Source organism: Aedes albopictus, chromosome 3 (assembly GCF_035046485.1).
Source record: "Aedes albopictus strain Foshan chromosome 3, AalbF5, whole genome shotgun sequence".
Lineage (NCBI taxonomy): Eukaryota > Metazoa > Arthropoda > Insecta > Diptera > Culicidae > Aedes > Aedes albopictus.
In genome coordinates this window covers 89,575,376-89,601,806 of record NC_085138.1, presented here as the reverse complement: position 1 = coordinate 89,601,806, position 26,431 = coordinate 89,575,376, and the positions used below count along the sequence as shown (strand labels likewise).

Sequence of the window (26,431 nt, the reverse complement as noted above, 5' to 3'; positions counted from 1 at the left end):
GGATTCCTTTTATTTGGAATGCTTTAAAAAAAAAAGAGTTCCTTCGAAAATTGTCTTAGCCATTCTTTCGATAACGGTTTTGGGAATTTCTACGACAATTTTTTTTGGGGTCCTTTTTTATTCCTGTTCGGGTGCGTCACTGCGACCAGTTATTAGATCTATTGTGACAGACATCTATTGTGATGGAGTCCTTACAAAAATGTCTTTGTAAAAGCTTTAAGCAATATCTTTTAAAGATTTCTTCAATTTTTTTGAAAATTTCGGAAATTTATTTGGAAATTTCTTCGGTGATTTCTTTTAAAATTTTTTTTAAAAAATACGATTAGTAATTCCTGAGGGATCCTAAAATATCTTTGGAATATGTTTCGGAGATTCTTTTAGAAGTTTTTCCGTTAATAGCTTTAGTTCGGCAGTTCCTTTTAAATGCATTTAATAATTAATCTGAAATTTACTTTGGAAATTTCTTTGGGAAGTCTTTTGAGTTTTTTTTTTTGTTAGCAATCAGTAAATTTAGTAAATTCTTGAGAATATTTTTTTGGGAAATCTTACGTTAAATACTATTTGGAATTTCTACAAAAAATACTCTGGAAATACTTAGAGCAATTTTAAGAGAATTTCTTCAATAATACCGCCATCAGTTCGTAAAATGTTTGGGCAATTTCTTCTTGGATTCTATCGTCTATCTTCTCAAAGGAATTCTTAGAGGAATTTTTAGGAGAGTTTTTCAACAAATCCCAGGAGAAATTCCTAAATGAGTCGGTCGTGTGATGCCAGCAGCGGATGACATTTCAGTCCGTCTTGATTTGTCGTTGCATCGCGTCGTAGTTCTGTGTGCGTGTTTTTGGGGGAAAAAAAAACTAGTTTTCGTACGAGTCGGTCGTGTGATGCCAGCAGCGGATGACATTTCAGTCCGTCTTGATTTGTCGTTGCATCGCGTCGTCGTTCTGTGTGCGTGTTTTTGGGGGAAAAAAACTAGTTTTTGTGCGAGTCGGTCGTGTGATGCCAGCAGCTGATGACATTTCAGTCCGTCTTGATTTGTCGTTGCATCGCGTCGTCGTTCTGCGTGCGTGCTCATCTTCGTACGGGGCGGTTTAGTGTGTTTTTGGAGGCAAAGTGGAAGTGCCGCTTTTTTTTCATTCGGATCGGCCGCGTCGTCGTCGACAATTTGAATGTGCACATCGTCGTACCAGTGTGTTGTTGTAGCGGTTCAGTGTGATTTCGTGGCCAGTTAGTGGAAGATGCTGCAGCACATACGCACTGGAGACTTCGAAGGATGTTTATTGGTGAGCTCGTTCCATTTTATCACAATAATTGATGCTAAAGGATGTATAAAATTCTGCTCTGGTTTTTTGTGTATTTATCTAACAAATATTGAAAAGTTCGTCACGTCATGTGTCGGCGCTAGTTCCAAAAGCACATTTAGTTGATGATAAATATGTTTCTTTCATTTTTTGCATGTACACAAAAGTTTGAATGGTTCGTCATCTTCGGTGTCGACATTTGTAATATTTTAGTCCAAATGAATAAATGGTAAAAGATAGACGGCGAACCATACGGTAAGGTCTTTCTGATTTATTTATCACGTGTAATTTTGTAAATACTTGTGAATCGATCGCGTTCAGCATTGTCTCGGGCGGAAACGCAAACTACGGGTGCGTCGGTGTTTAACATCAAAAATCAAAACATTACATTCGTTTACTACGACGAATTCCTTAACACATCTCCATTTACCCTGTCCAAACTCCTAGTGATTTCTCGTAGTAACGCAGAGAATTCCTCGGTTATTGGCCTAAGCGAGAATCACGTCATCACTTCCTTCCCCATCCTCAATTGACCTGCATTCGGACGCGGCCGGCGCTGGTATTGCTTATTGAAAAGTATTGGGATTCCAGTATTTACACAATGAAGAGAAAGCTAATCCCAAGCATCATCTGTTGGTTCTTTGTGTAAATGCAGTTGTCCTTGCAATAACAGAGGAGCAACCGCGGGCGGTCAATCATGCTCATGCTCATGCTCAATCCCAGGAGAAATTCCTAAAGAAATCCCTGGAATATCTGAGGGAATTTCTAGAGAACTACATGGAGGAAGTCTTACAAGAATCTCTGGGAGAGTTTTTAGAAAAAAACCCTGGAGGACTTCCTTGAGAAATCTTCAGAGGAGTTTCTATAGGAATCTCTGGAATAATTTCTATGATGATTTCTGGAAGTATTGCTAATACAATCATTGGAGAGAAACCAAGTGTAATTCGTGGAGGAATTCAGGGAGAGGTTCCTGATGTAATCATACAAGGAATGCCTGAAGGAATTTCTAGAGCAATTCCTGGAAAACCCTTGTAGGAACCCTGGAATTTCTGCAGGAATCTCTGACACAATTCCTAAAAGAATTCCGGTGGGAATTCTCAAAGAAATCCCAAAATAAATCTCCGGTAAAACAATTCCTAGAGGACAAAATATCTAGAGAAATATCCGAAGGATGCCCTACAGGAATTCCTAAAGAGATCCCCGGAGAAATTCCGAGAGAGATCTTCTGAGAAATTTAGAGAGGAATTACAGTAGGAACTCTTGAAGAACCACAGGTGGAACTCATGAAGGAATTCGGAATGCAACACTTGAGAGAGTTCCAGTTGGATCCCTCAGTAGAAGGATGCCTTGTGGTACTGTTGAAGGAATTATATGGGGATTTTTTTATAGATCTGTTTAAGAAGCACTTCATTTATATAAGATTTGGTTAAGAAGCGCTACCGGAATAACTCTTAAATGAACGTTTCCGGAGCAACCCGGCAGTATTTCTGGATAAACACCTGGAAGTTCCTGGGCGTATTTCTGAATGAAGATTTGCAAAAACATATTCAGAAGCACTACTGAAGTAATTATCCACGATGAGTTCTTGTGGGAATACTGCTGAAGAAAGTCCTTCAAAAACAATCCTCGATGAATACACCGAAAGAACTCCTAAAGAAACGTTTTCGGGAACATATGCTGAAGAAAGTCTTAGAAGAACACTTATCTTAGAAGAACTGAATGAACTCTCGAATACACATTTTTGGGGAACATTTTCGGATGAACTCCTGGAGGGCTTCTAGAAGGAACCCATGGAGAAATTCCAGTTGGGACCCAAATTGATACTGCTGGAATGATTCCAGGTGATACTTCTGGATGAATCACAGATACAACTAATGGAGAAATTCCAGGAAGAAATTCTAGAGAAATCCCAGTTGGAACTCCTGAGGGAAACGCAGATGGAGCCCATTGAGGAAATCCTGGAGGAAATTGAGAATTCCCAGGTGGAACTCTCGACGGAACTCCAGTTGGAACCCTTGAATGAAGCGTGGTGGTACTGCTGAAGAATTTTCAGGCGGAACTCCTGAATAAATCTTTGATAAAATTCCTGCAAAACCCCACGGTACACATTTAAAGAAATTTCAGGTAAAGCTCTTAGTGGAACTCGAGGAGGAATCTCAAGTGGAACTCCTGGAGCAATACCAGGTAGCCCACCAGAATAGATGTTTGCTAGAACTTCTAGGAAAAAAAAAAACAGGTAGAACTTTTAAAGAAAATTCAGGTTAAACATTTGATAGAACTCCTGGAGGAATTCCAGGTACAACTTCTAGATGAATATCAGATGAAACTTCACAAGAAATCTCAAGTGGAACTCATCCAATAAGGTCAAATAGAACTCATGGAGCAAACACTGGTGGAGCTTCTGAAGGAGTCCAAGGTGAAACTTCTGAATAAATTACAGGAGGAACTTTTGGATAAATCCAAAGTGAAACCGTGAAGAAACCTCAAATAGACATCTTGGAGGAATCCCAGGTGGAAATCTTGAATAAATCTCAAGAGGAATTTCTGGAGAAATCTCCGATTAAACTTGTGGAGTGGCAACTCGTGGAGAAATACCAATTTGTACTCCTGGAGGAAGTCTAGGTGATACTAATGAAGAAAACTTAGGTGGAACTCATGGTGAAATCCCAGGTGGAACTCCTGCAGGAAACACAGGTGGAGCTCATGGAGATTCCATGAGGGAATTCTGGAGGAATCCTGGGCGGGATTCTTCACGGAACTTCAGTTAGAACCCTTGGGGGAAGGCTGGTAGCATTGCTAAAAAAATTTCATGTGGAACTCCTAGAAGAATACCAGGTGAAGCTCCTGAACAAATCTTTGGTAGAATATCTGGAAATCTTCAGGTGGAACTTTTAGAGAAATTGCAGGTGGTACTCCTGATGAAATCCCAGGTGAAACTTCTAGTTAAATGTCGGATGGAACTTCTGAAGAAATTGCAGGTGGAACTCTTGTAGGAATGCCAGAGAATCTTTCCGAGTAACCGATTGGGGAACTTTCTGGAGGCATCCAAGGTGAAAATCATGAATATATTCTAAGTGGAACCTAGAGTAATACAAGGTAAAATCCCTGGAAAAACTCAAGAGGAATTCCTGTAGAAATATCAGGTTAAGCTTCAGGAGAAATTTTAGATGGAACTCATGAGAGTTCCAGTTGGAACTCTTGGAGGAATACCAGTCATAACTCCTGGGGAAACTCTGGGTGAAACTAGAGGATTCTCAGGTTGAACTACTGAAAAAATCTCAGTTGGAACTTCTAGAGAAATCCTAGGTGGAACTCCTGGAAAAATTCCTGGTGGAAATTCTAGAGAAATCCCAGGTGGTGCTCATGGAGAAATATTAGGTGAAACTTCCGAGTAAATCCTTGATGGAACTGCTCGAAAAACCCCAGGTGGAACTTTTAGGGAAATTTCAGGTAGAACTTCTGGAGAAATCCCATGTGTAACTTGTAGTGGAATATCAGGTGGAATTTTTGGAGAGTCTCCTGAAGGAATTCCAGATGGAATTCTTCGTGGAACAATCCTGGAAATTCCTGGAGCAATCGCTTCTGCAGAAATCCCAGGTAAAACCCCTGAAAACAACTCAGCTGGAACTCTCGAAGGAATCCCAGGTGGAACTTCTGTAGGAGTCTCAGATAAAACTCCTGGAGAGATCCCTGGTGGAGATGCTGAAGAAATTCAAACGGAAATTCCTGGAGGAACCTCAGGTGAAGCTTCTGGAGAAATCTCTCGTGGAACTCCTGAAAGTACCAGATAAAACTAGTGGGAGAATATCAGTTTTAATTCTTCCATGAGGTGGAACTGCTGGAAATTCTTGCAAGAACTCTGCAAGAACTTGCAACTCTTCTTGGGGGAATTTCAGTTGGAACTTCTGAACTGCCGTGAATCGCATATCAGTCCCATGTTTGCTGGATTTCCTATGCATATGGGACAAATATGCGATTCACGGCAGTGAAGGGAGTCTAGATGGTTCTGCTGAGAAATTCGCAGGTAAAACTTAGAGCAGTTTCAGGAAAAACTCCTGTAGACATTCCAGGTACGACTTCTGGAGAATACTTAGATGGAACTCCTGCAAAAATTACAATTGGAATTCATGATGAATTTGATATGGAACTCCAGTCGAAATTTCAATGAACTGCTGGACGAATCCCGGGATGGAATCTCCAAATAATTCTTGGAAATGCTACTTTATGTACCAAGAGCTCTCTTCGGCAAACCATAACATCTACGGAAATAAGCTTTTCGTTTTCAAAGTTTGAATATCGAATTTAAAACAGACACCGATGGAAGCGAGCTTCTGTGTTCTTTTTTAGAACAGTTCTAAATTTAAACAAAAATGGCGCAGATTGTATTCAGAATGTTCTGGGTTGTTCTGAAAATTGAACAAAATGCAAAGTTTGTTCTAATTTTACACTTGACAAAAATCCTGCTGATGCTTATCGATAATAACGATAGCTATAGGAACACAGTGACTGTGTGCGTGTTTTGTGTCTTTAATTGTCACTTTTAGTACTTTGTTTCCACTTGAAGGCACGTAAAGAAAAAACCAAGACAATAAATCCGTTCCGTTTGCTAGTAGAGGTCAGTTGTAGTAGTAAGGTAGGTCAGTTCATCAACAGTGTTTAGTTGCTGCTCGTCACCAAATTCGAAAGACTTTTCATCATTATGCTTGCATAGTGATTGATGGTGCATTTCGGGTTTGGTACGTTCATCAAAAACCATATTTAGGCAGCACAACAACACAACAAGAGGGAGGAAGGGGGACATTTGTTGGGAAGCAGTTGGGGCGTGGGGTGGGGGGGCGCCGTTGGGATGGTTGGCTCGCTTACTCTAATACGTTGATGCTCGGTCGTGGCATTAGGGAAAGACATTCGCTCTAGCATTAACTGAAATGAGTCGAAGCGAATCCACACTGAGAGAATGTTGACTTGTGGTTGGCGATTGTTTTCGGTAACTGTGGTGATCTCTAAACGGCTAAAATGCGGTTTGTCTCTGACTGGGCGGTATGAAAATGTGAGTGTTTCTTTTTGATGTTATGGGTGGAGGTAAACTAAAGAAACAAATACTAAATGATGAAACAAGATAAAAGGTGTAGTTTAAGTAGTATACTTTTGTTGTTTGGTGATTGGGTGTTTTGGTAGAGAGAGGTAGAGAGTAATAGCGTTCCTTGAAGGCGCGCAGAGCAAGATTTGGGGAGTTTCTTGGGGGGGTCAAAACGCGCGGGCCCAGGAAGTACTTACCTTCTGCCATGGATGACTCTTGATCTGGGGGAACTTGAATTCCGTGTAGTTGGGGTTCATTTCCTTGATCTGTTCCCGGGTCGGTGTGCCGAGCACTTTGATGATTTCTACCAGCTGGTCGACGCCTGAATCGCCGGGGAAGATGGGCTGTCCAAGGAGCAGTTCGGCCAGAACGCATCCCGCACTCCAGACGTCTGGTGGGAAATGAGAAAAAGTAAGTTGGGGTTGTTTGAAAGTAATATGTTTTCTTAAATATTGTATTTCTAAACACTTTCTTCTGCAGAGTATCAGGCTACTGTCATATTTATATGCATGATTTACGATGAATGTCAATTTTGGGAGTTGTTGAAACGCGTACCCGGCAGATGAATCGGAACGTCAATGGTAACCCGTAAAAAAGTTGTTGAAACACCTTCCCAGCAGATGAATGGAAACGCCAATGGTACGGTTCTGAGTACGATTCATCTGCCGGGCACGCGTTTCAACAACTTTCTTAATGGTAGGACAATCCTTTGCAACTAAGGATATTTTGCAATTATATTAGCATCAGAGTCAGAAAATAACCCAAACACAACAGCATGAATGGTAAAGTCGGATATACAAACAATATTAGTTAAAAAAACCTAGTCGACTCCAATTACCTATCTTTGTGGTATAGTTTATGGCACCAAATATCAACTCCGGTGCCCGGTAGTATCGCGAGCAGATGTACGACACGTTCGGCTCTCCGTGCAGCAGCTGTTTGGCGCTGCCAAAGTCGCACAGCTTGAGTACGGCCGTCTCCGGATCCAGCAGCAGGTTCTGGGGCTTGATGTCACGATGGCAGATACCGAGCGAGTGGATGTAGGCGAGACTCCGGAACAGCTGGTACATATAGAGCTGCGTGGTGGCGAGAAGAAATGAGTAAACAATGTGGTGACAAGTCGAGCTCTGAGAATCTATTGCAAGCAACTTACCCTGATAAAATTGATTGGTATCGTTTGTTTGTTTTTAGCATAATAACGGGCCACTTTGTATACGGTTTCTGGAATATATTCGAGCACTAGGTTGAGATAAACTTCGTCTTTCTGCGGAATAGAGAAGAGGCAAGAAATGGACAAACAAATCGATTAGAATACATGCATCACACACGGTCGCTGTTGTATACTCAATAGGACGGACAACACACGCTCTAGCAGTAAGATGGTGATCGGAGTGATGTGGGAAGATGTGCAGCATTAGGGTGGGCCATCGTGATGGACGTTTTTTCATCATCATCATCATCATCAAAGTTTCTTCGGTTCCATTCTCTGGGAATTCCTCTAGGAATTCTTCCAAGGATTCCGCTGTGAACTTATCCAGGGTTTTCTCTAGGAATTACTTTTGACTTCCACCAGGGATTCTCCTAAGAATTCCTCCTGGGATTTCCCATGAAATTTCTCCAGGAATTCCGTCATGAATATTGTGATACTATTACACATCTAAGTAGTCTAGAAACTGGGGATAATAAAGTTTGTATCTGAAGTGTCAAGACGTGTATAATATTTCTTCTTGAATTCATTCTTATCAAGTGAAAAGAATGCTAACGGTGACCGACCTAATTCAAAGTTGCAGATAATGGATTGTATTGGATTACCACAAATATCTCCAGCGATTGCTCTATAAATTCCTCCAGGATTCCTCCAAGAATTTCTCCAGGGATTCTTCCAGGAATTTCTCCAGGAATTCTTCCAGGGATTTCTCTAGGAATTCTTCCAGGGAATGCTCCAGAAAGTCTTCCAGGAATTCCTCCAGAGATTTCTCCAAGGATTCCTCCAGGCATTCCTTCAGGAATTCCTCCAGGGGTTCCTCTAGAAATTCTTCCAGAGATTCCTCAAGCAATTTTTCCAGGAATTGCTCTAGGAATTCATCCAGGAATTCCTCTAGGTATTCCTCCAGGGATTTCTCTATGAATTCATCCAGGGATTCCTCTAGAAATTCTTCCCGGGAATCCTCTAGCATTTGTACCAGGGATTGCTCTAGGAATTTCTTCAGGGATTCCTCTAGAAATTCCTTCAACGATTCCTTTAGGAATTCTTCTTGGAATGTCTCTAGAGTTTCTCTAGGAATTCTTCCAGGGGTTCATCTAGGAATTCCTCCACGGATTCCCCTGGGAATTCCTCCAGGAATTTCTCTAGGGATTCCTCCAGGAATTCCTCTAGGGATTCCTCCAGGAATTCATCTAGGGATTCCTCCAGGAATTCATCTAGGGATTCCTCCAGGAATTCCTCTAGGGATTTCTCCAAGAATTCCTCTAGGAATTGCACCAGGAATCCCTCCAGACATTCCCCCAGAGATTCCTCCAGAGATTCCTCCAGGAATTCCTCCAGAGATTCCTTTAGAAATTCTTCCAGGGACTCCTCCAAGGATTCCTCCAGGAATTCGTCCAGGGATTCCTCCAGGAATTCATCCAGGAATTCGTCCAGGGATTCCTTCAGGGATTCCTCCAGGAATTCCTTCAGAGATTCCTCCAGGAATTCCTTCAGGGATTCCTCCAGGAATTCCTTCAGGGATTCCTCCAGGAATTCCTTCAGGGATTCCTCCAGGAACTCCTCCAGGGATTTCTCCAGGGATTACTCCAGGAATTCCTCCAGGGATTCCTCCAGGAATTCTTCCAGGGATTCTTCCTGGAATTCCTCCAGGGATTCCTCCAGGAACTTCTCCAGGGATTCCTCCAGAAATTTCTCCAGGGATTCCTTTAGGAATGCTTCTGGCCATTCCTTCAGGAGCTCCTCTAGTCATTCCACCAGGGATTTCTTCAGGAATTCTTGCAGAGAATTCTTCAGGAATTCCTCCAGGGATGCCTTCAGGAAGACCTACAGGAATTATTCTAGGGTTTTATCGAGGAATACCTCCAGGGATACCTTTAGAAATTCCTCCAGGAATTGTTCCAGGGATTCCTCTAGGATTTACGCCCCCTAGTAGTGCACATCTAAGAGTTGTCAAGATGATATGAACAGGATGTGGTTGGTGCATCATCAAATCACCATCCGTCGTTGTCGTCGTCGTCATTTGTCAGCTCTGAAGTCATCACGAAGCATTTTTAATGAGCAATTCCACCGGTTTGTTTTATTAATAATTCAAATGAAATTCAATGATAGGGAGAACGTCCGAACACACACACAGGTGAATTTGGATTACTACTGTTCCAGCAGCAGTCGGTTGGTATGATGGGGCGTCGGATGCTGTCAACTCTAGATTATCACTCTACGGACGGTTAGTAAATACTCTCGGGGTAAATGGTGAAGCGAAACATTAGAAAAAAAAACCTTAAGAAAGACACAATTCGGGTTAGCTACAACAAGACGGGCGGCGGACGTTCTGTGTTTGCTAGCAGAAACAGGGAATGCAGCAACTCGATCTAATAACAATAATGGGGGTTTAGCAGCGCAATAGTACAAGTAGTCAAGTTTGCATATTGGAAAATGGGAAGCACCGAGCGGAATGCCGACAACCAGAAGCGAAAGTCCTAGGTTTAAAAATTAGCAGAAAGACAAATTACCGAAGGGTTTTCATATACAATGGCCCCACACACATGAATCACCTTAATTTGGGCCAAATTGGGTATCTTTTGTCAATTCACAAAGTGTGGGGACACTGTACCAAAAATGACCATTCGGCCACCGGTCATCCTGTCAAATGTATTTCGACTACAGGCCATTCTCGCTTCTAGTGGCAAATTTCCTTGGTTTTAAAATGAAATTAAGCATTTCAAATCAGGCTTAAAAACTATGGAGAAAAATGCGAAAATATTGCGACATTTGTGTTCTTTTGCTTGCATCCGACGGGACGGGTCCCGGTTGCTACCTGCGATTGAAGAGCACTGCCAAAAATGCCCATGTCGAAGGGGACTTCACGCTGCCGGCGAAGAATACAGTTTTGTTTGTTATTGGTTTATTTTTATTGTAATCATTATCGACGAAACACGCGCGTGTTAGAGATGGCGCAGTTTACAGAAGTAGTGGCAGTTCAAGTTTGGTTTGGTGTGTGTATAAAGATGTTAAACGGAACATGGTGCGGATTCGAACATAAGAGATGTTTAGAAAAAAGAGAAAAAAGACGGAAACAAGAATTAAACAAAAGTCAACTGGGTTACTCTAAAACTATGTAATGGAAACAGTAACGGTTATTATGGGAAAGCTTGAGTGAGAAGAAAAGTCTCTGTGATAATCTTTGAGAGTTTTTATAGCAATTAAGACTTAATTTCTAGTGTGTACCCAAAACTGTAATCGAGTTTAACTGCGATTCAAACAAATCCAGTCAATTTGTTTGTTCTGTGTATCAATTCAATATGGGAATAGAGAGACATCCCAAGAACATCTTTGATAAGTCGTAGGTTATACTTTTTTATATAAAAACTACAATATTTCAAGTATTTTGTAACAGATTTATTTTTGCATGCTTAGTTTGAAGGAAAACAACCCAGTTCTTTTAAAAAAATATTAGAAGATTATACATTAGTATTGAGAATTCTACAGTGCCAGAATTACTATCAAATTTTTTTTCTAGAAACTCATTCCATGATTGGAATTCTCAATGGAAACACTAAAAACAATTTCTACAGGGGCCCGTTCAGGGATTCCTCCAGGAATACCTCTGGAACTTCATCCAGGAGATTTTTTCAGAGATTCTTCCAGAATGCCTCTGGGATTTTCTCCAGAAATTTAGCTGAGAATTACTCTGGTAAATTCTCCAGGAGTTTCTTCAGTGTTTCCTCTACGAGTATCTTCAGGGCATACTTCTGGTTATTAAGAAATTTGTTCAGGGGATGCTTCTGGTAATTCAGAAATTGTTCTAGAAACTTCTTCAAGGATTGCTCTGGAAATTTATCAGGGGATTCTTGTGAAAAGTCCTCTAGGGATTTAGCTGGAAATTCATACAGGGATAGCTTTGTAAATTTATTGCGGGATTCTTCTGAAAATTGCTTCAGTGATAAGTCTGCATATTCAGGGGTTTTTCCTATAAATTCTTTCAGGGATTCCTCCATAGATTTATTTTAGAAATTTCTCGAGGAATCCTTCGAGGAATTAATCCAGAATTTCTCAAGAAAATTGACCAAGATATTGCTCTGAAAGTTGTTCAAGAGTTTTCTCTAGGAATTCCTCCAGCGATTTATCCGGGAATTCATCCTGAGATTCTTCAGTGAATCATCAAAGAATTCCACCAGAGATTTTTCTATGAATTCCTTCAGGGATTCTTTAAAGAGTTGCTCTGGTAATGCCTCTGGACATTCCTCTAGGCAGTCATCCAGGAAATTTCTGTGGCAGTTTTTTCAAGAACTGCTCTCACATTTCGTCCTGGAATTCCTCCAATCAGGAAGTCCTCTTCAAATTTCTTCAGTGATTCCTCGTGAAATGCTTTCATGGGATTCTCTTTGAATTCCTTCAGAGCCTCCTCCAAGATTTCCTTCAGGGATTTCTCTGGCAATTCCTTCCAGTGATTCCTCTAGGAATTCATCCAGAAATTAATCTAAGAATTCCTTCAGGGACTGACCTGGAGAAACCTCTGGAAATTCTCCTATTGATTTCTGTGGAAGTTCCTCTGAGAATCCCTTCAGAGTGATTCCATCAGAAATTCCTCTGTCTAGGAATTCCTTCAGGAATACTTTTGTAACTTCTTTCAGAGATTTCACTGGAAATAAGGTAAACCACCTAATTGTCTCGTGTTCATAGGGAACCTCACCCTATACAAATTAACACAATTATGCGTAGTACGACAGACTTAAATGACTTCAAGATACGTAAAGCTTGATGTATTGGGAGTGACATTGTGCGTTTAACTGACAAATTGAGAGTTACACATTTGAGAAAAAGTAACCACTTGGTTCTGGTGGGACCCAAGTGTTCTCCAGGAGTTCTTCCAGTAATTTCTGCAGGAAGTCTTCCAGTGATTACTCCACAAAGTCCTCTAGGAATTCCTCAAGGGTTTCCTTCAGGAGTTCCTCTAGGGATTCCTTCAGGGATTCCTTCAGAAGTTCTTCCAGGGATTACTTCAGGTATCCAGGGAATCCTTCTGTAATTCCTTCAGGAATACCTTTAGGGGTTCCTTCAGGAATTTCCCCAGGGATTCCTTCAGGAATTCCTCCAGGGATACCTTCAGGAATTCCCCAGGGTTTCCTTCAGGAATTCCTCCAGGGAATCCTCCAGGAATTCCTCCAGGTCCAGGGATTCCTTTAGGAATTCCTCCAGGGATTCCTTCAGGAATTCCTCCAGGGATTCCTTCGGGAACTCCTCCAGAGATTTCTTTAGGAATTCCTCCGGAGATTCCTTTTGGAATTCCTCCAGAGATTCCTTCAGGAATTCCTCCAGGGATTCCTCTAGGAATTTCTCCGGGGATTCCTCTAGGAATTCCTCCGGGGATTCCTTCAGGAATTCCTCCGGAGATTCCTCTAGGAATTCCTCCGGAGATTCCTCTAGGAATTCCTCCGGAGATTCCTCTAGGAATTCCTCCGGAGATTCCTCTAGGAATTCCTCCGGAGATTCCTCTAGGAATTCCTACGGAGATTCCTCTAGGAATTCCTCCGGAGATTCCTCTAGGAATTCCTCCGAGGATTCCTCTAGGAATTCCTCCGGGGATTCCTCTAGGAATTCCTCCGGGGATTCCTCTAGGAATTCCTCCGGGGATTCCTCTAGGAATTCCTCCGGGGATTCCTCTAGGAATTCCTCCGGGGATTCCTCTAGGAATTCCTCCGGGGATTCCTCTAGGAATTCCTCCGGGGATTCCTCTAGGAATTCCTCCGGGGATTCCTCTAGGAATTCCTCCGGGGATTCCTCTAGGAATTCCTCCGGGGATTCCTCTAGGAATTCCTCCGGGGATTCCTCTAGGAATTCCTCCGGGGATTCCTCTAGGAATTCCTCCGGGGATTCCTCTAGGAATTCCTCCGGGGATTCCTCTAGGAATTCCTCCGGGGATTCCTCTAGGAATTCCTCCGGGGATTCCTCTAGGAATTCCTCCGGGGATTCCTCTAGGAATTCCTCCGGGGATTCCTCTAGGAATTCCTCCGGGGATTCCTCTAGGAATTCCTCCGGGGATTCCTCTAGGAATTCCTCCGGGGATTCCTCTAGGAATTCCTCCGGGGATTCCTCTAGGAATTCCTCCGAGGATTCCTCTAGGAATTCCTCCGGAGATTCCTCTAGGAATTCCTCCGGGGATTCCTCTATAAATTCCTCCGGGGATTCCTCTATAAATTTTTCCGGGGATTCCTCTAGGAATTCCTCCGGGGATTCCTCTCTATAAATTCCTCCGGGGATTCCTCTAGGAATTCCTCCGGGGATTCCTCTAAGAATAAATCCAGGAAATTTCTCTAGGAATTCCTCCGGGGATTCCTCTAGGAATTTCTCCGGGGATTCCTCTAGGAATTCCTCCGGGGATTCCTCTAGGAATTCCTCCGGGGATTCCTCTAGGAATTCCTCCGGGGATTCCTCTAGGAATTCCTCCGGGGATTCCTCTAGGAATTCCTCCGGGGATTCCTCTAGGAATTTCTCCGGGGATTCCTCTAGGAATTCCTCCGGGGATTCCTCTAGGAATTCCTCCGGGGATTCCTCTAGGAATTCCTCCGGGGATTCCTCTAGGAATTCCTCCGAGGATTCCTCTAGGAATTCCTCCGGAGATTCCTCTAGGAATTCCTCCGGGGATTCCTCTATAAATTCCTCCGGGGATTCCTCTATAAATTTTTCCGGGGATTCCTCTAGGAATTCCTCCGGGGATTCCTCTCTATAAATTCCTCCGGGGATTCCTCTAGGAATTCCTCCGGGGATTCCTCTAACAATAAATCCAGGAAATTTCTCTAGGAATTCCTCCGGGGATTCCTCTAGGAATTTCTCCGGGGATTCCTCTTGGAATTCCTCTAGGAATTCCTCCGGGGATTTCTCTAAGAATAACTCCAGGAAATATCTCTAGGAATTTCGAAGGATTCCCAGGGTTCCTCTAGAAATTCCTAGAGATTCCTTCAGGAATTATGTACCAGGGATTTCTATACGAATTTCCAGGGATTCCTCCAAGAATTCCCAGGGATTCCTTTAAGAATTCCTCCAGGGATTCCTCTAAGTATGCTTCTAGAGAGTGTTCCTCCTAGGTCAGAGTATTGAGACCCCAATTTCAATATTCCTTAACTTTAACTTGAGAATTTCCTTGATTTTTTTTCTGATTGTGATGAGTTTTATGTCCACATATTAAATGTAAGTGCTTTTGAAAATCATTTCCGCAAAATCTGCGCCAGCTGTAACAGCCCTGAAGTTGTTTTAAAAGTCCAGTGAAAGTTTGAGATCAAAATTTGAGATTCATAGCTCCAAACTTAAGCATTTTGTATGAAAATTAGCTTCAGCGTATTTTTTTTTCTTCTGTCCAGTACTGTAAGCCAAAAGAGAGATGAGGTTGTGAAAGATGAACCCGGTAATTCGGGTCACGCTTTAAATTCATTTTGACTTTCTATATCGCAGCACCAATACTTTTTCTGTGGCGTGATTAGTTCAAGAGCCGAAAAAAGCGATACGAAGTTGTAGGTTCGAATCCCATCAGAACCAAGTGGTACTTTTTTACCCAAATTTATCTGTTAAATGGAATTAGGAATTCCCCCAGTGATACATTTGGGGATAAATACTTAGAATCCTTGATTAAATTCCACTGAGATTTATCCAGACAGTTTTCAAAGAATTATGTAAGAGGTCTGAAGCGTTTGTGAAGGTATGTGGAGAGTTTGAGGGAAGGCGTTTTTGGATTATGGCTCGCGTAAAGAACGAATTTTCAAAGATGTTCTAGGGTAATCAAAACTTCCGTAAGTAAAGGCCTGAAGATCTATACGCATAGTTCCGTAGAGAACTAATTTCCAATGACGTTCTTGGTTATCTTAGAGCTTAAGATCTACAAGCGTAGTCAATGGATGGTTGTTACTTTACTAATACAGTAAGAGCTAGATGCCTAAGATAGTCTTAGCATGATACACGCAAAAAAAAGATGTTCTGACTCCTCCAAGAACTTTAGGCCTTGAGTTCCTCAAGCCAAATCAACAAATTGTTGATACATTACTGATGCTTGGTAACATTTTACAGGTCCATGAAGCATAGTTCTGTGGAGAGGTAGCTTTCAAACATGTTGCTGGTCCTCCAGAAACTTCCGCGAGTAAAGGCCTAAAGATCTGCAAGCGTAATCAACAGATTGTTGTTACATTACTGATGCAGTGTACCATTCTACAGTTGCATGGAGCATAGTTCTGAAGAGAAGTAATTTTCAAAGATTTTATTGATCATCCGAAAATTTCCGCGAGTGAAGGCCTTCAGACCTATAAGCGTAATTAATGGTTTATTGTTCCATTACTGAATTGCGCTGTAATATCCTACAGGTCCATGGAGTATGGGTGAATAGAGACCTACTTTCCAAAGTTGTTCTAGATCATTCAAGAATTTCCGCGTTATTACATTTCTGGGAATTTCTCCGAACATTTCTCTATGGATTTCTCCAGAGGTTCTCCCAAAAATTCTTCTTAGATGTCAATCCAAGATCTCCTTTGGAATTTCAGGACTCCTCTATGTACTTCTGCTTGGATTCTTCTAGGGTCTACGGTATTCTTTATTAAATCCTCCAATGATTTGAAGTTCATCCAAGATTTCCTCCAGGGATTTTTAACGACATCTTTGGATTTTACTAGGTATTCCTGCAAAAATGACTTTATCGTGTTCTCCGAGTGTACCGTCTGGGAATTTCGTAGAAATTCATGTTGAATTCCTTCTAAAAATTCCATGTTGCATATTCACTAAAGTTTCTGGAAACAACATATTCAGAGAATAAAGACTTGAAATCTAATCTATCCCATGAGGGTAGGTCGCTCTAATATACATAGACACCAGTGATTTCAACATTTACTTCCTGCTATTGTATTCGTAAAAAGATAAACTATTAGCTATCTACCAGTTTGCTCCGCGCATTTATCTACTACGATATCAGCGCCGCGACGCAACACTGACTTTCGTACATGCGAAGAAAACCCCTCTGTCTTTGTTCCCAGCAACACCTGTCATCGCCGCCACCCCTAAATCCAGAACAGGTCAGCAGTGAGGTGTGGCGGGTGATTAAGCAAAAACCAAAATCAAAACAACTCTCCCCCGAAAAACAGACCTTCTTACTTGAATGGCGCTGCTACTCTCGTCGCCACTAGGTACTACGTACTACGCAGCAGCAGCTATAGCGCCAGCGCAAGGTGTACTAACCTTTGTCACATTTTGTCATTCCCGCATGACAACATTTTTGCGCTATCAGATTTCGCCAGCCACAGCAGCGATACAATTTCTTGTGTTTCGTGTGAATACCTGGGTGAGTCAATTCTACCAGTTTTTTTACACCCAAATATACTGAGTAAACATCGTCTCAATCATCACAAACCCCGCTGCGCGAACCAGACGGAGAAAAACAACTTATGTATTTCACCAGTATCCAGTAAACAGGAATCATTCGACGATTTCATAGATCAGAAGCTGACTGCGACCTGTTCGTCCAACAACAACAGCGACTAACGCACTGATTAGCTAGAGAATAATACCGTTTGAAGCGTGACGAGAGCACGGTTTCAGGTTTATACGGCCACAGTGCTGACTCCAGTCAGGATATGCCCAACACTACAACAGAATTAGAGCTAATGATAGTAGCATTGCGAGCGCTTGGTATGCCAAAAGTCACATCGTGGCGTCGCCGTAGGAGCTTCTTTCCATAAGTCCATAAGGTTTGTGACGATTGCGGTCGATACGGAACGGCCGTCCGGCGTTGATGATAGCAATCACAATTTCACATTATAAAATTGTTGTTTGGTGTGAGAATAACACAGCCCCCAGTCATGGGGACATCGTCACAAAAAGTGGGGGCTCAACTTGTTGCGTGTCTCCCGTCTAATTTACATACTACAGCACAGCACACATTCCCACAGTCAGTCAGTGGTGCAACAGGAAAGCTCGACGGTGGGTGTGGGAGGTTCAGAGCACCAGGAAATCAACAGTAGTGGAGTATATTTTTGTCTTCAAGGTGATGGCTGTTTCGTAATACTAATAGATTTGTTTGTTCACACACGGGAGAATACGTATTATCTAACACGGATGAAGAAGAACATTTTCACCGACCGGCCGAGGGTGACGCATTTGATTTATTCGAATGTGTGGATTACCACCGCCGGCATTCGTTTCCGAGTTATGGGATATATTTTGTCAGAAATACAGTAACACTCAATGGACAAAAGTGTTATTTTCAGAGTGCTTTAATGACAAGACTTCTGAGATATTTTTAAGCAAATTTTCCCAAAATTTAGAAGGAATCACAAGTGAAATTTCTGGAAAAATTCCTTGAAGAATTATTGGGAGAATTTCTATTGAGACGATTCAGAGATGAGCCAGCCTAGGGCTGCAAATCTCTTTAATAAAGATAATAATAATAATATTGAGGCGAAACTCCTGAAAAAAGTTATGGAGGAATATCTGGTTGGAGCAATTGCTGGAGGAAACCTAGCAAAAAAGGCTTTGAAAATCCTAGCATGAGCTGCAAGAGAATTCTCAGCAAGACATTCTAGGAGAAGTTCTGAACAAATTACGGAAGAAATCACAGGAGAAATTTCTAAAGTAATAGCAAGAAATATTCCTAAAGGACAACCCCAAGGAAATCTGGAGGGATTTCAAGAGGAACCCCCGAGAAATGTTAAGAATAAGTCATATAAGGAAATCTATAGAGAAATCCTGAAAAAATCCTCTGAGATAATTTGCATGATGGCCACATAAAATCAAAATTGAAATTCCAGCATTTTTCCAGACTTTTTTCTTCATACATTTTGAATTTTTCCGACTTTTCTATATAAACATGTCTCCCTCTCTCTCTCTCTCTCTCTCTCTTCTTGGCGTAACATCCTCACTGGGACAAAGCCTGCTTCTCAGCTTAGTGTTCTATGAGCACTTCCACAGTTATTAACTGAGAGCTTTCTCTGCCAATGACCATTTTGCATGTGTATATCGTGTGGCAGGCACGAAGATACTCTATGCCCAAGGAAGTCAAGGAAATTTCCTTTACGAAAAGGTCCTGGACCGACCGGGAATCGAACCCGTCACCCTCAGCATGGTCATGCTGAATACCCGTGCGTTTACCGCCTCGGCTATATGGGCCCCAATATATAAACATGTAAAGCTTGTAAAACATCCAAGAATCCATACTTTAAGTGCATCTGTAAAACTTACTGGAATATTTACAGTGTCATTGTAATACTAGGACAATTATAAATGTTTTTTTTTAGACGTTCAAAAACATCAAAACATACTTAACATATGCTTGAAATTTGCTTCTTATTTTGGAGGTTTTGTCACGTAAAACCTAGGGGCAAGACATATCTAACGAGAGAAAATCTGTGTTCGAAGTGTTGCTCATAATTCTTCACAGTTCCTCAGATTTTCTCCTGTTTATACCAAAGTGTGATCTGACACCAATGTCAAACTGTAAAGTGGTCATTGGCAGAGGAAGCTCTCAGTTAATAACTGTGGAAGTGCTCATAGAACACTAAGCTGAGAAGCAGGCTTTGTCCCAGTGAGGACGTTACGCCAAGAAGAAGAAGAAGAGTCAAACTGTAAAGCAGTGCTGAAAAGGTCATTTCGTCATATCTAAATTCAACCACCTACAGCTCATTTTAGAAGCTGAACCTGAGAATATGGTATATGAAAAACTTGTGCGGCTAGACCAGTTCTGCACGAAAGTCACGGAAAAACCGCTATTTTTCGAATACTTATGGTAAATGTCACGGACTACTTTCGAAAAATGCCAATGATATTCACAGTGAATATCAATAGGACAGATCGGTGAAGTACTAGATTTGTAGTAATGAGCTGAATTTTAGTATGGTAAGAAGGTCAATTCTCCGTTTCTGCAATGAAATGGTGCAAAAAGTGTGGGTATTATGATTCCTTGCCTAATTTGATACTGTTTGAGCAAAACTTTGGGCAACAGTGTTGTTGTTTTCTCCACTTCTTGCAACACAAACAACATAGTTATCCAAAGTTTTGCTCAAACAGCATCAAATTGGGCAAGGAATCATAATACCCACGCTTTTTGCACCATTTCATTGCAGAAACGGAAAATTGACCTTCTCACCGTACAAAAATTCAGCTCATTACTACAAATCTAGTACTACACCGAACGTGCCCCATTGCAATCTGAGGAGGCCTCCTGTTCGGGCAAGGTTCGGCTAACTGGAAGACCGACCCAAGAGAAATCTGAGGAAGCTTCCGGTTCGGGCGAGGTTAGTAAATCTCACCCCAAAAGCACCATAAAGGCTAGTCAGTCCGCCTCTGAAGGAAAAGCTCGAAGCTTACATGCGACCCCCTGCTCTAGTGGTACCAAACCAAAGTTATCTAAACAGGGCAAAGGGGGTGCAAAAAGCGACAGTTTGTCGCTTAATAACTACACTTGTAACTCAAAGCTAGTGTGGAATGCATTCTGGCTTTGAAAAACTTATCCATACGCAATCGAGTCTACCTATATTGGATCCCAGGACATACGGGTCTAGAGGGAAACGAGATTGCTGATGAGCTAGCCAGGAATGGATCTAATGAAAGGTTCATTGGCCCTGAGCCCTTCTGCGAGATCTCAGACTGCTCTGTAAAATGGAACTGAACAAATATATGGCCAGTCAAATCACATCAAACTGGAATGCACTTCCCCATACGACCCAATCCAAAAGGCTCGTAACGATTAACACCAAGAAAACCCAACAACTCAACAAAAGGGATCTCAACATCTACACCGGTCTAATAACTGGACACTGCCCCTGCAGATACCATCTACAAAAGATCGGAGCAATCCAAACCTCAAATTGTCGCTTCTGTGACGAGGAGAGGGAAACATCAGAACACATCCTCTGCTATTGCAGTGCACTCACCCAACGTAGGTTCAAAGTTCTCAGCAAGCCCTTTTTAGGGCCTGCTGACATATGGATCTTATCTCCCAAGGACGTAATTGGTTTCATAAAGCTAGTCTCGTCAGAATGGGGGAGTCACATACTGTAACTCAGGATCTCTATTCATCAATAATAGATGGTCTTGAATTCAGTCGATACCAAGGTATCTCAGTGACAAACATGTTACTGAGATAACTTGCGTACCGCACAGCAAAAGGGTATATCACAATAGTTCTAAAATCTGGACGCAGTGATCTTCACCCGACAAACGAGAGAAAGTGTTGCGTGTGCTGAACAAGGATTGCAGTTTTGGGGATATCTTTCAACGAATTTCGTCGATCATCTATAAAAAAAGTAACTCCGAATTTCCCAGAGTTGCTCTCGTTTACACAGTGTCTTTCCCCCAGCGTAAAACCGTACTTGAAGTTACATATTTGTAAGTAAAGCTTGATAAAGTTACTTACAACCTTGGAAAATTTCTAGCAAAACTTGCTTCTGAAGTTGTTTCTAGAAAAAAGGCAGAATCCAGAAAATAAATCTGCTGGAGCTTCTTGAATGATTCAGGTACTTCTACAAAACTCATGAGCATGTGAAAAGTTCCTATTTTGAGGGAATTTTAGAATTTTCTAAAAAAAGCTAACTAAGAGAGCGCAAGCGACGAATGTTTTAGAGGATTTTATCTCAAAAATTTAAGAAATATCTTGGTATTTTCAAAAAGTGTTCTCTATTTATAAACAACTTCTAGCTGACTAGTAGAGAAAAATCCTCAATCTCTGAAAAACAAAACTTTTACATTTCTTACGTTATTTGTTAAGCCGGTTTTAGATATACCAGAAAAAAATCAAAAGTAATTTTGGACTTATTTTCTTGCTTCAGTTTTGAAGAACTTACTCGGAAACTCGTGGATAATTTTTGATGGAAACTTATGAATAATGGATAAAATTTCTCAAAAAGTTTATGGCGGAAAATTGGGAATTTACCCAATCTTGTACAGCCAGTGTTGAGTAGCATCCAAAGGAATCGCAACAAAATCACCACAAGAGGCCTACAAGAAATGGGCTCAAAATTCTACAATTTCTTCTGTCTTTTGATTATTAAGGTTTTAGAAACAATTCTCGTCACAAAATACTGTAGAGGTGCTTCTATGAATAATTTCAAGAAAGACATAAAGTAATTCTTTAGATTTGCACCTCAATGTTAGCATTTCTACTCTAAAGAAACAAGAAGCTTTTCATGCCGAGGACCTGGGATCGAATCCCACTCCCGACAAACTCGCAAAATGTGAGTTCTTCCTTCGGAAGGGAAGTAAAGCGTGGGTCCCGAGATGAACTAGCCTAGGGCTAAAAATCTCGTTAATACAGATAAAAAAAAATAAGCTTTTCATGTTTTCCATTTGTTAAATCAGGAATTCCTTCAGAAGTTTTTCTTAAAATTTTGCAGGCAATACTTTGAAAGATTAACAAAAACATAGAGAACTCTGTTTTCTGGTTTCTAATTGCAATTTCCCTTCCGATTTTATGTTAGTAATTGTAAAAAAAAATCTTTAGGAAATAATTAATCAATTTATCCACAAATTCTACTAAAAATTACACAAAAAAAAATCAGGGGTTCCTCCCAGTATATCTTTATAAATTCAAAGAGCAGCTCCTTTGGTATTAGGATCCTTTTTACCCAAAACCTACATTACGCCAGTGAGCTGTTCCCAACGTGATGAAATAGGAAGGTTACTCCAGGAACTACTTCAGTAACAATCTGGATAGAATCCCCTTTGAAACAATAAGGGTCAGTGAATTCCCGTGACACTTTTGCGATGAAGCCCAATTAACGTGTAGCCTTGGAAATTATGGAGGAGATATGCTGATTGAATGTCAGTTTTGCGTCAAGAACAACACCCAAATCGCTGACTTGATCAACGCACTCAAGGACAATACCGTCAATGCAGTAATCAAACGTGTTACGTGATAGGATTTCTTGACCTGTGGAACGAAATCACTACGCGCTTTGAAATGCTCATGAAAAGTTTGTTAAGCCTACACCATTCAGCAAAAGTATCCAGCAAACTTTGAAGCCAGAAACAGTCTTCCATCGTCTTGACGATCAGATAAATTTTCAGGTCGTTAGCGTACAGTAACACACATTTGGAACCTAACAGCAAGGCAACGTCGTCGTTGAAGAACAACGTGAACAGCAAGGGGCCTAGATTGCTACCTTGTGGAACGCCAGATTTATTGTTAAACGCACAGGAAACGTACGGATCAAGTTTTACACGCAGAACTCGGTGGGAGAGATTGCTATCTCTATCAAATAAGAAATCAATCGAATTCAATATAGAAACCAGGATTGAAGTTTGGTATAATTGTGTAAGAATCTGGATTTGAAGTGTGTAAAGCGCTAAATCAGTGCTTGAGTTTACTAAGTGAATTTTATATCAATTGATTTGAAGTTTTGTACAGGGTTAGATAGGTACTGTACTTATCTCGCCCTGTGCCAAAAATTAAGTTATCAGATAAAAAATTGACTTAGTTATAGCAGCAAGTGTCTAAACTAGGTACACCTGCCTAAATAGTACAAGGCCCTACTACAAAAAAGATTTTTTTTATTTTCTAAGGGATCTTTTTCCTTGGAGATCGGATGAGTTGAAATTTTCAAAAAATTCGAATCCGGAAATTCCACAAATTTCCTGAGTTCAATTCAGTTTTCTAAACTTGGGCAATATACAGGGGGAGTGACACTAGTTTTGCCAAGCTGAGTATCCCCAAAAAAACCGGACATTTCGGCTTGGGAAAACTAGTGTCACACCCTATGGAAATCGCCCAATATGAACTTTATTCTGTTCAGTATTACTGTGTAATTCAATACAATCGAAATCAGTTTCTGTTGCACTACAAACCTTACTTAACGAGTGAGCGAAGACTACGGTGCAAACAAATTTTTAATTTTTTTATGAACAAAAGCCTACGATGGGCATGTCTTTCAATTGGGTAAAAGTGGACAGCGCTTAATCATACATGGTAGACATACATCCATCTTCTATGTATCTAAAAAAATGACAATTCTCACCAAAAAATATGAAAAATTTATAAGAAATGTTAAACATTTTCTATATTGCATCAATGAAACCTTGAAGTTTCGATCATTCCTGTAACAGCTTCAGTTTTCAATCGACCAAAATGCTGATGAAATTTTCCAAGTCACGCAGAATTCTTGAAATTTTTACAGTAGATTCTTAAGAACTAGGGTGCGTGTACCAATTATGGCACTACCTAATGAAAGCTATTAATACAAAAATAACGAGAAGACCAACGAATGTCATCAATAAGTTAAAAAAAGGCTTAGTTTCCATAAATTACAGGAAAAATATAGAAACGGAGCCAAAACTACTTTTAGTATTGATTACAGCGTGTGCAACCCTTTTCCAGTTATGGTTACATTTTTTAACTTCGGTAACTTTTCGCACTATTTGCATGCATTCCTTATGGGGTTAGCCATAACTGGTACACTATGGCGAAAAAGAGTGCAAGGAAGCCGAAATTTTAAGAAAAAATGATATATTTCTACCATGATTTGAGGAAAATGTGGAGTTCAAATGAGTGCGACTATCTTTTGTGAACGTGATCTGTTGTTCATAAAAATTTTGTTGTTGATTTACATCGTTGAAGGGTGAAAATTAACTATGGCGAATAATTGGTACTATAGCCATAATTGGCACTTTTACCCTATATAAATTTCAGTGAAACTAGCATTGAATCTGCATAATTAAAAAAAAACCGAATAAAATCCAAAAACGCTAAAATTCCAATAAATGTAAAATGATCCCACTATGCATGTAGAGATTCACTGCATTAGAAAGATAATTAATGTTCATATCATTTATTTAGTATTACATCAAATTCAAGATAAAACTGGATCAACGATATTTCTCCATAATACACGGTTCGTGGCTGCCGTTCTCCATCCTCGGTCACACCCGAAGCTCGCTAAGGCACGCTTATATGTTTCGTTAACTAATTAGGAGACCTATGGCCCAAACATTAAATTGTCTTGTATCGTTAAAATACAGAATAGTATCGAATACAGATTATAATTCACACTTTATTTTTTTAAAAGGGCGCTGTTCAAAAACCACGTAGACCAAATTTGATCATCTCAGACTCCGTTTCTTCCTCGAAGACATCTGTCCATACAGAAATGTGTATGGAGCGTAGACGTCGGGCAGAAATACCAACACAACCCCCTCTCCCAGTTCTACGTGGGGTATGAATGATCCCTAAGCAAATAAGGACAACATACGTTCTGTATATGTACTATACTATCATATTTTGTGAATTCCAACACTGCAATAAAAATATCAAATTTGATAAGTTGAAGAATTTGTTCTCTATTTCAGAGAAGAATTTCAATCAGTATTGGGAATATTCACTTCCAAGTGAGTTTTACTCACATTACTAGCTTAGTCCAGAAGAATGCTTTCCATACTAAAGTCGTGAAAGAGCTGTGAAGGCGAATCTCCACGGCGTGATTGCGATTCATACTCACTTCATGGAGAGTAGCAGCCTTCACATCTCTATCACGACTTTGATATGCGTGTCCGACTCTTAACTTTTTTTTTATTCTTCAACCACTTAATCTAATTTACAGCTCTTTTTGTCCACTAGGGCACTGAGTGAGCGATTCCAATTGGCCACTGCACCTACACTTTGTACAGCACCTAAATGTATTTTATTCTAATTCTACTATATCGAACTGATTGCCTTTGCACTGCTGTCACGTTTCTACCCTGTCCTTGGTAGAATGATGAACACGAGGATGTTGATATGTGGCTCTTGTTCCTTTTCCAGTCCGATTGGGGGTCCATGAGTATCGCTAATATTTCGCCGATATCCAAGTTTCCGGGTCCATTAGATCATATGCTCAGAAGAGGGTCAAGTGCCAGCCACTCTTGGGGGAAGAGCAACCGACGAAAAATTGCAAGTGCCGGGGCTGGGATCGAACCCATGACCATCCACTTATGAAGTGAACGTGTAGCCACTACGCTACGGGCCCCGGCTAACTCTTACTTTATTCGTAGTTTTAGATAAAACTACAATGTAAAAGTCTATCATGCATCGTTTTTTGATAACATGCTTCTGAACTGAGATAGTAGAAGAAAGTAAGTGTAACACTCTTTGCAAGTGAGTATTCCCAACACTGAGTTTTGTGATGTGTACTTCCATCCATATATACTCTTCCCTAGATTGTGTTTGTGTAATACAGCGGATGGAATGTTCGAAAAATGCTTCGTAATGATGTGAAAGATATGCGATATATTCTAGCAATATGTAACAACCAAGAACTTACCTTATCGCCGCTGGAGTAAAAGAAATATTTTAGTTTAACAATATTACAGTGTTCTAGCCGTCGCATAATCTGTAGTTCGCGGTTCTGAAAGTATAAAATGAGAGGAAAAAATATAGAGTTAGAAGAAAATCGTCAAAATTAGTTATTTCGGGAAAATAAATCAATCAACCTCCCCAATCAATCAACCTTCGACCTGACACGAAAATTGGCTCCTCGCGGCAAGGTAACTAACTTATGCTCTCCACTAGGCTAGGGTGGCTGACTGTGTGGCTGTGGGGAACCCAATTTCCCGCCCGAGTTCAATTTTGGGTGCTTGACTTGGCTTCCCGCTTCTACTAGTAGCTAGGTACCTTTCGTGGAGCCGATCGGGAGAAAATTAGCCCCATTTTTGCGGGGAGTTCCAGTGGCGCGGGGCCCCCACTGGACTGGATGGTTAGACGATGTTGAATAATTAATTGAATTTTGTGTTCAATTTGGGTCGGGGATGTGGGGTTTCGGTTTCGTTGGTAGTTGGTAGTTGAAGCAGCCGTTTAAGCGCGGTAGGGTTCAACACCACACAGCTTAAATGGAATCATACCAATTTTAAGTTATT

At 40.9% G+C, this 26,431-nt stretch overlaps 1 protein-coding gene across 2 annotated transcripts in view; it reads right to left on the bottom strand.

Annotated features, from left to right (window-relative positions):
• The window catches only part of LOC109415782 (glycogen synthase kinase-3 beta), a 111,056-nt gene that overhangs the window by 10,829 nt on the left and 73,796 nt on the right, over nucleotides 1-26,431 (bottom strand). The window contains exons 4-8 of one of the 2 annotated variants that reach the window (XM_029872944.2): nucleotides 25,840-25,923; nucleotides 10,401-10,451; nucleotides 7,532-7,642; nucleotides 7,217-7,454; nucleotides 6,576-6,769 (exon numbers count right to left, since the gene is read on the bottom strand). In XM_029872944.2, the coding sequence (XP_029728804.2) occupies nucleotides 6,576-6,769; nucleotides 7,217-7,454; nucleotides 7,532-7,642; nucleotides 10,401-10,451; nucleotides 25,840-25,923 (678 nt within the window). The remainder of the gene's footprint in view (nucleotides 1-6,575; nucleotides 6,770-7,216; nucleotides 7,455-7,531; nucleotides 7,643-10,400; nucleotides 10,452-25,839; nucleotides 25,924-26,431) is intronic. The other variant, XM_029872953.2, reaches the window with a different exon arrangement.